This window comes from Nuphar pumila, chromosome 1 (assembly GCF_984573655.1).
Source record: "Nuphar pumila chromosome 1, dmNupPumi1.hap1.1, whole genome shotgun sequence".
Classification (NCBI taxonomy): Eukaryota; Viridiplantae; Streptophyta; class Magnoliopsida; order Nymphaeales; family Nymphaeaceae; genus Nuphar; species Nuphar pumila.
Genome location: NC_143249.1, coordinates 175,243,279 through 175,257,095, shown reverse-complemented (window position 1 = coordinate 175,257,095; position 13,817 = coordinate 175,243,279). Strand labels below are relative to the sequence as shown.

Genomic DNA, 13,817 nt, shown 5'->3' with positions numbered 1-13,817 from the left:
CTACACAGTATAGCGCACTTAAAATAATCTAAATAATAAAGATAACCCTTCTGACCCATTCTGTTATGATATCTACCTTGGAGAAAGTAGATGGTACAACCTCAAGTGATTCTATTCTGATTTTTAGGAATAGGACGTCACAATGGTCTACACTCACTCGTAGGTCGAAGTTATCCATGTGTCGTAGGTGATAGATCACCAACTACTGGAGTAGTCTAGGATGCATCCTACTTTATGTTCTTCCTTAGCGGTGATTCTTCCGGTCACGGACCGGCCGCTTTGGATCTACTATAGTCAGGTACCCGGGTTTAAAGCTTCTGAAAATAATATCCCCTCGAAATGCTTTGGTTGTCTGCGTACCGGGGTGGATGGTTAATTATCGAAACAAAGACCCTTTTGAATCACAATTTGAAATAAAAATATGCCCTAATTATGCAAACAATTCTGTTGTATTTTGTCTTACTTTTTTATAAAAAAGCTTTATCTGAATTGATTACATATGTTTAATATTTTGAATTACTGGAATTAATATAGTCTTACGAAACTGTCAAAAGTCTGACCCTTTAATGGGTTTTGTTCAGGTACAAGTCAGTGAATGCAACGAAGCACGAGCGACATCGTGGACCAGTACTCTTCTAAGGATCCAGGTTCATAATATTTTGTATTCCCAAGTTTTGAAGTATCTGTGCACTTTGTCAAAAATAATGTAAATAATATTTTTGTTTTCAATATGCTAATAGCTTTGTTTTATTTTACTCTTAAGGCTTGCTCGAAATTTTCAAATCCAGACTCAATATTAAATTATTTTTTGCTGTCAATAAAAAAAAAATCGGTAAAATTTTGGGTTTTAAATTTCGGGGTGTCACAATAGATCTAGATTCACATGAGGCTCGTAGAGATCCAATGCCAAAACTTAAAGTGAGTCTTACTTGACGCTTTTATCTTTATCAAGGTTCCAAATTAATTAGTGCAAGAGTAAACAGAAAAAATTCATCGCCTGACACTACATGCTCATATTCAAGAGACCACAAAGACGCAAATTGATAAGTATATTTGTGGACTTAATGGTTGCATATTGAGCAAATCGAGTCGAATCATAGTCTCATATTTAGGGCAAACAATTCAATATGTAAGGGACTTTGAAGCAAAGCTGTAGGAAAAACGAAAACCTCTACATGTCCCTAAAGATACTCACACCCAAATGGCTGAAACTCACTTAAAACCCAATCCAAAACTTTTCTCAGAATCAAGCAAATGTCCAAATCCAATTAAGGAATATTTGGATAAAAAACCATGTCTTAAATTTAAATTTCTTATATTAGAAAGAAACATCCCAGGCTTCTATGCACATTGAAGTAGCCCCTGTTTGGTGCATGCAGCTTTTGGTGCAACGAAGCGATCCAGTTATATATCGGAAGCACATAATCTACAAAGTGGAGCAGAATTGAAGAGGGCGTAAGTGGGATCCAAAGTTGAGGGTAAGTCTTCTCTAACCTAAAGAGAATGATGTAAGAACAAAGCAGAATAATTGAGTCTAATTGATCAGTTTAGGTCTACATTTATTTATTTTTTTAAATTGTATTTTGGATATTAGACCTAAACAAATAAAAATTATTGCAAATATAAGGAATTAATTGCAAACCTAAGCATCTTTAAATTAGATAAATATTATCTAATTAAGATGCTTGTCTACATTAAGAAAGCTATCTTATTTAGAGTTCATCAAGATTGCAAAATTTTCATTTATAAGTAAATGAGAAATCTATGAGTTTGGCAGTTCAAATTGGTACGAGGATTTTTTTTGTTATTTCTAGTTTTTTCTTTGCTTTCTTAGATAAAATTAGATATTTTTAACTAACTGTAGTTTTGAGTAGCCATAGCTGGAAGTTTGGTAGATCTTTCTCAAGAATCTGGTGTGGGATTTACATGAGAGAGAGAGATTGATTGATTGGTTGATTCCAATAACCTTTCCCGACAAAGGTGGTTCTTACAATCCAGTTTATTGCAACCTTTCTAATCTTAATCCAATATTGGAACACGTCCCTTACCAAAAAATGAACTAATATTACAAAATGTAACGATACGAAGTGTTCAACCTAATGACTGCTTGGCCCAACTGCCACGGTATGCTGTCATGCTTCCTCTCTCTAAGCACTGGGCAGCATGCGGCGGCTACTTAGTACAGCAGGCACTGGATTGGGTGAATAGACGCAGAAAGGTTCAAGGTCTTCATGGCTGAGCTAAACCATTGGAGGGCTGTGATACAGCAATTTGCAATTAATTCCTTATCTGTCTTGAGCTTATGCGTTCTCAATTTCTTCACCAGTGGGGGAGCCAGGGACAAAAGGAACGAACCCGCGTCCACCAAACAATGGTCTCATCCAACTGTTATCGAACCTTCTCCAGAAGTAGTGCACGGTAGAAGTAGGTGCTTGGAGCAGCAACCGCAGGCTGTTTCTTCTTGGCAGAGAGCTGCTTTCTGCTTCTGCCTCCCCTCCATTTTCAAGGAATAGCCTACTCAAATCTTCAAAGCTGGTGATTTCATCAGCCGTGCCTGTCGGGTCCGTCCGTGGGTGTTGCAAAAGCAAGAGTCTGATCAGAGGCTTAGTTACCAACCCAAAGACCTATGCACAAGCATCAACCATATATCAGTTACATGATTTCCAATACACCCTATCTCCACACACACACACACACACACAGCATCTTTTTGAACCTTGGATTTTGTCTTATATTATGATAAAAACCGTGTCCTTGTACCGTTGATCCTTTTGTAGTCATATTTATTCATGTATGTATGTATGAGAGTAAGGATATTTCATCCGCAAAAAAGCTAGGTCACTTGTTTGGACCTTTTAAAATTATAGTTGATGTGTTTTTCGCTTGATCAATTTTTTCCCCATGAGGAACGGGGAAACCACCCCCAGGAACAGGGACGTAGTCCTGCTGGCTATTCCTGCATACTTACGGACGCTTTCTTGACAGTGTAAACACGTGACACATCCCTTGCCCCCCATAGAGTCACCTTGCTTAGGCACAAGCAAGGGACATAATGCCCTTGCCCCTTGAGAATGGAATCCTGACCACCCGTCAAGCAGACAAGGCCCACTACACCCAACCCCTTAGGGCTTTTTGCTTGATCAAAATTGTAGATGTGTTTCTCACAGTTTTCTCAACAGCAAACATGTATTATACTAGGGTTTTTTCATGAGCAGATGTCTTTTAGAGAAAAAAAATCAATGGCTGATATCACACTAGAACTGGATAAAATATTCAGGTTCTTTCATTAAATTAATATGATATAAAACATGTTTTCTACTAAATAGGATATGACCAATACATCTAGTATTTCAAATCATGAAAAGAACACCTCTCTCCCTATATATCTATAGGCTAATATTTAGTATTAATGAAGGTACAAAAAATTTGAGTATAAATCACTTTTCTTTTCTTTATTTTTTAAAAGTTTTTGTAGTTTAGACTCTACAGATGTGATCTACATGGCTTGTTTCAATAAAATAAGTTTGGAATCATGTGATTGTGACATGCAAGTAGGTTTTCCAAGAGCTTCAAAATTCAACAACCACAATGTACCAAAATTTCATGACTCAAAAAATCGTGTACTTTGAGAAAACATGACCCAAGGTCTGATCCTTAGTAAACAAACCATGCTGAAGAGATCTATGCAGTCAGATTGAGTAGATACAATTTGCAACTATAACTTCCAGCTCAATTGTTCTGGACCTTCATTGCTACCAAACATTTACCTTATATATAAAGAGATCCTAAGTTATTTACATGATACGTTAATAATTTTTGAAAGCTTATCAAAACAAAAAAAGCTGTTGGAAGCTACACGATCAATGATCATGGAAAATTTATACAAAACAACAAAGTGGGAAGGAATATACTGTACCACTGTGCTGAAGAGAACCACAATGATGGTGCTTGTGATCATAAGAGCGTGACTAGGGATTGTAGTTGATCCTGAGTCGGTGAACTAAAAAAGAATAGCTAGTTAAGAACTTAAGATGATATTATGAAGGATTATGATAAAAAAAGGCGTATGCCTGATTCTGCAACTTACCTGGTTGTACGATAAAGCCATCGTGACAGCACCTCTCATAAGACCGGCCCACCAAATTATGAACTAGTATACACAGACAGTTAGTGCTGTACAACTGCAGATTTTGTCATATCAGGCTTTCTACTTACAATCATGGCCATAAAGAGGAAAAAATTACCTGCCGACGAAGTTCTATCTTTGTACTTTCTTTTCTTCCCAGTCTATTTCTGACAAAAGCAAGTGGGTACACGAATGCAGCCCTTCCTACCAAAATCAGCATCAGTAATGTAGCGCTAATGGAAAATGAAACACCTGCACTGAATTGTTCAGAAAAAGAAAAGCCAAGGTGAGAGCATGTCAAGACAAGCAACAGTCCGTAGTCACAAGGTAAGTTAAACCTGCCGAGCAAGGATGCAGCTTGGTAAAAGTTTTATACTAAACGTGACAAACAAGAGAAATTCTCATATCTTGAACTCAAGCAACTTACCGCTCAGTAAAATAAATTCCAAAATGCAAATATAATTTATATATGGCAGATTTTTAAAAAATGTCACCAGAAAAGCCAATATAAAACCATGCCATCTGATTAAACAACACAAAAGACGGACCAAAATAGGCTACAAATTCTTTTATATATATTGTCCTGGGATCTTGGATTTTGCACCTGCTTCAATCCATAGCCCGATCCAAAACATATTTTGAAGGCCATAGAAGGGGAATTTTCAATGAGGTTTGTTGTAGTAGTTTTAGCGTTTCTTTCTTTTATGGAGAGCCACGTAGATCTGGACCTTTGTGGTTTACCTCCCTTTGAATTAGAGAGAGCTTTGGATGTATTGGGGTCATTGCGGCTTTGAGACTTCTTGTATCACCATTGTATTTGAGCCACGTAGATCTGGACCTTTGTGGTTTACTTCATTTGTTCATGTGTTTCATAATGTGTGTGTGTGTGATGGTGACATGAGGTACAAATGCCCCTAGATCATATAGGCACAAGTTGTTTTGATCCAATCGAACCTCATATGGATTCAACATGGTCCAAATGTTAGGAATCAACATTTGCATCGTGGTTTTTCGACCTAAAAACACGAATTTAAGTGTTGTGAAAAGATCACACTTTGTGTGCCAATGATTTTTGAAGCCTTCCAAAATCATGCTTATGTGTTGTAATCAGGCAATCCAAGTGGCGATTCTCACTAAACAAAACATGTAGATCAAATTTATGAAGTTAGATTCATTAAAAACAACAACAAAAATGAAAAAAGAGGCATGCATACCTCACATGACATGGTGACATTAGCAAACATTAACCATATATATATATATATATATATATATATATATATATATATATAGAGAGAGAGAGAGAGAGAGAGAGAGAAATATACATATATTTACGTGAATTTAAAACAAGTATATATATAGATAGATAGAGAGAGATAAATATACATATATTTACGTGAATTTAAAACAAGTATATATATATATATAGAGAGAGAGAGAGAGAGATTGATTCCTCCCAACGGTTGGAGGGGCGGACAGTAGTCTAAACTTTTAAGCATTAAATTCAATTTTTTGGAATCTAACCTTATAGTTATAGATGTGATCTACATAGTCTGTTTAGTAGAAATGGGCTTTTGGATCATCCGAGTATGACATGTGAGTAGGTTCTCATAAGGCTTCAAAAATCAATGGCATAGAGATTTCATAAATTTAAAGACTCATAAAATCATATTTTTTCACTGGAAAAACATGATCGAATAGTCCATTCCTAGCAAATGAAACATGCCGAACATATCTATGTAGTTCAATTTTCCAAATATGGCTTAAAACATAAGAAATCAGCACTGTCCATACCATATGAATGGTTAAGAGGAACCAATTAATATATATATATATATATAAGATGCCACACGACTTGTTCCAATTCACGTGAATAGGGCCCATGATTAGCCAAAGCATGCCAGACATGAAAATTGCTGTCTGAGATTTTTATTCATAATTGTGACCACACTAGCCTATTTCCCTCCAGCAAATCCGTTATATGATTTGATTTTCATTATATTTCTTCTGCAAAAAAATGTTGAAAGCCAAAAAATTTGACTTAAAATCTATATTTTAAGGTTGCACATTTTTGGAGAATCATTTACTGTTGGAGTTATTCTGTGTAGAGTATATTGATTATCACCAATTTAGAGTGCTGTAGATGAGCCAAGTTAAGCATCAAAATGTCTCAGCAATAGGTCAGCTCAAGAAGGTTAAGCTTAAATCAACATCGATCTTGTTTGTTCAGGCTCAGCTCACTGAACATGCACACAAACACACACACATGCATGGTAAAAGTGAACAGAAAGGAGACAAACAGCATGTGGAAAACCAAAGATACCTTCTGTGTGCACACAAACACACAGACAAAAGCACCCTCCTAATGGCGGGTCTATATCAATTTTTTTTTTATGATGAGTTCTAGATCAAAGTTAAAGAAACAAAAAGACCATTTTACCTATTGGCAGTCTGATGTAAATGGTTAGAATTAGGATCAGATGTGGACAATACCAGATTTGACTCATCAGATGTTGCCTAAACAGACTCGAACTGGGATTTGGATTCGGATGGTGGAAAACTCATACCTAATCCACTTTTTTACATGTAATCAGATTTGAATTTCCATTGAATCCGGATATCCATCAGATTCAGTAGCAAAAAATCAAAACCATATCGGCATCCGATCATAATTGAATATGGTTTTCGCTTATATCAAATCTGACTAAACAAAATTGGATTTGGTCTGATATTGGATAAAATCTGATCGATTGACATCCCTACACATACGTGCATGGTAAAAGTGAACAGAAAGGATACAAACAGCATGTGAAATCCACAGATACCTTTTGTGCACACACGAACACACAGAAGCAAAACCACCATCCTAATGGAGGGCCTAGATCAAAGTTAAACAAACAAAAAGACCACTATTTTACCTAGTGGTGATCTGTAGGTGACACAAACTTGATGTATCAAAGTCAATTTATTGGTTTCTATAAAAGTATATTAAATGGTAAGTTTTCCTTAAAATTAGGTTGAGATTGCTGGGTGGATGAAGCACTGGGCTACATTATGTTTCTAAGAAACACACAAATACTCCCAATACAAACAAAAAACATAAATGACACCAGCAAAAAGAGGCTTTCATCTCATTTTCGAAACATTTATAAAGAAGCATAAATTTTCACCAGAATACAAATCGAACCTGAGCTACTTGCGAGGAGCTCTGCTTATTTACCTTGCAGCCAACTTGGAAAAGAAGTCCTCTAAGTTGATGAAGAAATGTAATTCTGACGATAGGTACACACAGACAAAATAGCACTAAAAGACAAAGTCACCCTGATATGTAAAGCAAAAGAATGCGCTGTGCACGTGGATAAATGTTTGCTATAATTGTTTGCATATACAAACGACTTAGCAAATCCCTTTTTTTTATTCTAATAAACTTGACCTCAAGGATGTGATCTACATGATCTGCTTAGTAGGGATCAGTATTTGGATCGCTGAATTCCGACACCGGAGCAGGTTTTTTGGACGATTGAAAAATCGACAGCTGTAAATTCATCTAATTTCTCTCTCAAAAAACATATTTTTTCATAAAAGAAAAGATGATCCAAGGATTCAATTCCCAATAAATCAAGCACATCAACTGTAATGTCTGGAAAAAAAAAAAAACGAGTCTGACACGCGCCAGGCACGTGTCAGACACGTGTCTCGGTCGGCCGTTGATACCGGATCTGAGTCAAACCCGCATCCGGCTTCTCGATCTTTCGAGAAGCCAGTACACCCCCCCTTTTTATAAGGGCACGGGTGTCTCGGGCGAGGGCATTTGCCCTCGCCCGATTCTCTCTCTGCCCTTTTCTGTCTCTGTCGCTTCCACCCTCCGACCAACGGCTCTCCGGCTCTCCTGCAGCCGTCTTGGTGGCAGTCGACTCCCCTCCTCCGTGCTAGCGTCGATGACCCGCCGTCTTCACCTTCTTCTCCGGCGACTCGCCGCCGGTAACCGCAGGTAGCTACCCCCCCCCCCCCTCCTCTCCTCTCGGAGGTTCGTGCGTCGACAGGGGGTGCTTGGCCCCCTGCGCCTGTCGCCGTCGGCTTACCGGCAGGGGGCTCTGCCCCCTGTCGTTGTTGTGTTGCCGGCAGGGGGCTCCGCCCCCTGTCGCTTCGGCTTGCCTGTTTACCTTTCAGCATTTTACTTTATGTTGCCCCACGCTTTATGCGCCTTGGCTATTTACGTTTTAGCACTTTACTTTTTGTTGCCCCGCGCTTTATGCGCCTTGGCTGTTTACGTTTCAGCACTTTACTTTGTGTTGCCCCGCGCTTTATGCGCCTTGGCCTTGTGCTTGACTTGCTTATTTATACTTTTACTGATTCGCTTATTGCCTGCGTCATGTAGATTGTGATCATGCTATTGTTCTACTTTTCAGGTACATCTAGAAATCGTTGTCAGCATCTGAGCTTGTTTTGAGTGTTTCCTTGTGGCTTGTGGCTATAAGCCTAGTCGTGTTTCTTGGCAATGCTATGCGATGCTTTGATGCGTAGCACAAAGTGAATAGGTCTCATGGTATGCGAAAGAGCACAATTATGAACATCTTACTAAATGGTAATCATGCGCCTTCACAGGCAAGATGCTCAAGTGGGTCGAATAGACCAGGGCATGTAGAGCAAGGCGATGACGAAGAAAAACCCCTCATCGTACTTGTTCGGGCTGGTTCATCAAGAGAGAGGATGGATGGTACAAAACCTCCGATGGACAGGCCATTCATGGCTATTACGGGCAAAGATCTGGCTTCCCCAGTCATCGGAGGTAGGGGAAATGGCGTTACCATAAGTATCCTAGGTGGTAGTCGTCTGGCACTTCTGCAGAAGTTGGATGCATCCTTGGGCCTTGTTTAGCCTTTGGGGACTTACTCTCTTGGCCACTGGTCGTTCCCTTAGGAGCAGACTCAGTCAGTCCTTCGGGGTATAATAAAATACATAGCATAATGAACCCACGAATGGATTTCGGTTGTTTCTACGTTTTATACATTGTGCGTACCCACAATGTCCAGATAATAATCAAATCACATTATGGCATGCTCACAGCTGTTCTTTGTTCTTGCTTTTGACTACATGCTTTTACCTTGCTATTAGTTTGCTATTTGCGATAGTTAGAAGGTATGCATGATAAGTTTGGTTGTGACTGCTTACAGTTAGATTGTTATCACTGTAATACTAGCCTGTTTGAGCTCATGATGATATCTTGGTTAGCTTTGTTATTCACCTGCGCCTGTTGCATCAGTTTCTATTTGCTTAGATTTGAGCATGCTTTAGATTAGTTGTTGTTCATCTTATTCTTTTTGCGTACCTACCAGTTTTCAGGACTGACCCCATTTTTATGGGTGTAGGTGACAGGTAGCTCTTCTTACTGGCAGCGGTGCAAATGCTACATGATCAAAGTCTCGCCTCTCTCGTCGACACGCTGGCTATTTGGTTTTGTACTTTTGTTGTTTTGGGTGGATACCCTTCTGCTTTGTACAAACTAAACCATTTTTATGGATAAACTCTTTTTTATCTTTTGTTCACTATTTTGGCTTAGTTAGGAAATGGGTTTGTGTTTGTGCTGGTCTTTTTGCTAACGTGCTCAGAAGAATCGACTTGTGCTTTTATCTAAAACCTTTGGTATCTTTAAAAATCTTTGCTGCAAACTCTGACTTTCGAAGGTAATTTCATTCAAATCTTCTTGTCTCAAGTCGAACTTCTGGGGCGTTACATCAACAGCATCAGATTGAGCCAAAACAACTTGCATCATCGGATCCCAACTAGATGGTACATAGAAACGACTGTATATCCTGAACATACAGTGTAAAATTATGCAAATAAGACAATATGTTCAAAATGCCAGTACTAACCTCCAGTTATAAGCAAAAAGATTGATTATTTGTGATTACGCTAAAAAAGCAAAAAGTCCACATGCTATATACACTATAGGCATAGATCTAGCAAAAACTCAGCCCACAAAATTGTGGAAATTCTTCTGATTCAGTGGTACTTCTTGTTACCCTTTTACATCATCATCAACAGAAAGTATGAAAGCCCATCAGCTCACTTGGCAGCATTAATGTTATTTGATTTACACCAGAAAGAATAACCAACAAAAGAAAGGATATCCTGAAGAATGTACAGAATTATCACATAATAACCATGGCAAAGCAGCTATATATGATTCAGCAGAGGAATTTTCAGAAATAACAAATGCCATAGCATAAAGAAAAAGATTATTTTAGTGCATTGATTGAGATTAAAGATTAAATTTATTGGTTGATCTCTCTCTCAAAAAGAAAAAAAACATTGGTTGATCAAAGTTTAGCAGCATTCTATAGGATGAGCACTTAATGAAACCACAAACAGCGACAAATTTTTCCAATTGCAATGTAACAGCATATATTTTTTGAAGTTCAAACATGTTTCTTCTTTCTTATGTGTGTAATTTGTACTACAAAGAGGGAGGGAAAGCATGTTGCAGCATTGAACTACAAAAAGAGAGATTTGTAATGCAATGTAAGAGACAATAAGCAACTATTCTATGTCACAAAGACATGTGGACACGAGGACTCGTGACGTGGTTTCAACTTGCAAGTTCATTTTTTTTTTGGAAAATAGGACATGAGGAAAAAAAAATTAATTTGTCAATCAATAAAAACTATTTTTATGATATTTTATTGTTAAAAACGTATTTTTATTTAAATAAAATATTAAAATATTCTTCGTACGTGTCAGTGTTCGTCTCCACATGTCCTAGTGTGTTCACTCGTGTCACCAGGGACACGCCACCAAAACGGTGTGTCCTTGTGACATACCAATTATTTCATTCCATAACTCTTTCTTTGATGATTCAAGTTAAACCATGAAGATATGGAGAATTTCAAGTCATGAAGATGCTCGTTTTTAGACAAAATAAAAAAAAAATGTAGAAGACATGTTTAAATCCAAAAAGGAAAGAGCTCAAGATGGAAAAACATGATCATTAAATGAACCATAAACACAAAAAAGATGTAGAGGACATGTTTAAATCCAAAAAGGAAAGAGCTCAAGATGGAAAAACATGATCATTAAATGAACCATAAACACTAAATGAACCATGAACACTACATGAACTGAAACTAGCATGTCCAAAAGTGGCGGTGTTGGTATTGCCTAGTGTTGGAGATGGATGCAGCTGGTTGTCCAGAGCGTCTAGATAATGTAGATGTGTCACATGCACAAAAAAATAGTGTATTTTTTATATGCTTTTAATGATTATGCAATAATAGATTACATAACTTTCACATTATAGGACTTCTTAATCCAGTTACATTCCCATTTAGACACTCATTAGGTACGCGAATAGCATGCCAAGACACCCTCTTGTGAAGTTTCTCTCAATAGAACATAGAGACTAGCAGCACATTTCACTTTGCAATTAAAGTTCTTGCCTTCTAGTCTCATCATGGAATCCCAGACGTTCAGATATTTCTACTTGTACCTTGTAATTTATGCGTCAGCTGGTCACAGTAGTTTGTCTCTTCCTTTGCGACTTGCTAGCTATGTTACATTGACAGTTCTTAGGAGCAGCCACACCCCCGTCGATGTGATGTGGTGTGGATGCTTGTGCGGGTGCGGCACCTGACATGGTGGGATCATAGCGTAAGGTGCAACTTCATCAGCCTTGATCAAGTCCATTTGGTCGAAAAAGTTTTAAAAAATGATCTATATATATATGGTCTAATACTATGATACGATATAGTGGTACACACACATTTGTATGGATCTAGCTACTAAATGTTAAGACTAACTATAAATATGGTTTTAACATAGTTTATTTATTATGTTAGCCAGTTTTATCATGTCTAATACACCACAAGATTTCATTTTGAGAGTGAAAAATCAATGGCTCATAATTCATGAAAATAAGGATGGTTTAAGAATTGTACAAAACATCATGTTGGAGTAACGCATAAAAATAGTAAATAGAACAAGATAAACATGATCTACAGGTTAGATTTGGCTTTTGGAGCTTAGATCTATGTAAATCAGGTGTGTAGCACCATAAGTTATGGTGGTTCAGTACCACAATAAAAGCACCCATCTATATATGTATATATATATATATATATTATATGTATGTATGTATATATATACATACATATAATATATATATATATATATATATAAATATTTACTAGTAATGAAGGTAAGGAACTAATGAGTAGAAATCACTCTTTTCTTAAAAAAAATGAATTTTTTGTAGATCAAATGTTATGGATGTGATCTACATGGTTTGTTTAGTAGGAACTTGTTTTGAATTATGTGATTATGACAATTAATTAGGTTTTTAAAACGGTTAAAAAAACAATGGCCCACAATGTGCCAAAATTTTATTACACAAAAAATCACGATTTTACATCAGAAAAGCATAATCCAAGGCTTGATCCTTAGCAAACAAACCATGCTGAACGCATCTATGTGGTTGGATTGAGTCAATACAACTTGCACCTATGATTTTTAATTCATTAGTTCCTTACCATCATTAGTAGCAAATATTTTCCCTACACACACACACACACACACACACACACACACACACACACACACACACACACACACACACATATATATATGGGGGTTAATCTTTGTTACCCTCGTGGGTAAGGAACCCCCTAATAAAAACATGTAATATTTTTATGTTTTTATGTTTTTTTCACATCTGACCCTTCAGATGTAATCTACATATTGATTTTAGTAGGAACTGACCTGTGGATCATGTTATTCTGATGTATATGTCACATTTTACAAGGGTTGAAAAATCAATGGCCTACAATGCGCCAAATTTTTAAACCTAAAAAAAAGTGCATTTTTACATCGAAAAACTATGATCCAAGGGTAGGTTCCAACTATTTTAACCAATGTTGTAAGTATCATACCGTATTGCATACATATCGTAATTATGGGCAAAATCGATACGATACACACTAGTATTGAAATACAAGCGTGTATCGTACAATACATCCCTGTATCGTACCGTACCGTATCGTACGATACACCTTCGGAGCACTTTAAAAAGGCCAAATCGTATTTTTTATTTTTTTGGTTTTAAAGACCTCTTGAGGGCCGACTTTCTCATTTGTGTAGAGGCCATTAGAGGGGTATCCACGCACCTTAGGACTCATGAGAGAGATTTGGGGTCCGATCCGTGCGCAAGGGAGAGGACTTTTGCTGTTTGCTCAGGTAAGAGTGCATTTCCACAATTTTTCCACTCAAGGAAGTGGCTTAAGGTAAAAAAATTATATTCTTTGCTTCTTATTGAGTTTTTTTGGGGGAAGAATGCAATGGAGCAGTTCTTGAGAGATATTTAATATTTTACATTGTTCTTGTGAGATAGTTGATGTTTGATGATGTCTTATGCAGCTCATAGAGACATAAATGTTTCATATATGATTTTATGGTTAGATTTTGTGCAATTCATCATTTTTTTCACATGTTATGATTTTTTTAGAAATTTTTCTAATTTTTTCTGATTTTTCTTGATTGTTTTGGAATTTTTGAAATTCTTTTTATTAAAAATTATGGTTTTTTACGATACGTATCTTTTTTGGGGTCCGACCGATATGGGTAATGATACGATACTTACAACCTTGATTTTGACTATGTTGAACACATCCATGAGGTCAAATTTGGTCAAAACAACCTC

The 13,817-nt window shown here is 37.1% G+C and overlaps 1 protein-coding gene across 1 annotated transcript in view; it reads right to left on the bottom strand.

The window, feature by feature from the left end:
* Positions 1 to 2,090: 2,090 nt before the first annotated feature.
* Positions 2,091 to 13,817, bottom strand: part of LOC149851338 (sodium/hydrogen exchanger 1-like) — a 61,158-nt gene continuing 49,431 nt past the window's right edge. The window contains exons 11-14 of the mRNA XM_090000217.1: positions 4,245 to 4,383; positions 4,088 to 4,150; positions 3,917 to 4,000; positions 2,091 to 2,624 (exon numbers count right to left, since the gene is read on the bottom strand). Of these exons, the coding sequence (XP_089856343.1) occupies positions 2,301 to 2,624; positions 3,917 to 4,000; positions 4,088 to 4,150; positions 4,245 to 4,383 (610 nt within the window). The 3' untranslated portion in view covers positions 2,091 to 2,300. The remainder of the gene's footprint in view (positions 2,625 to 3,916; positions 4,001 to 4,087; positions 4,151 to 4,244; positions 4,384 to 13,817) is intronic.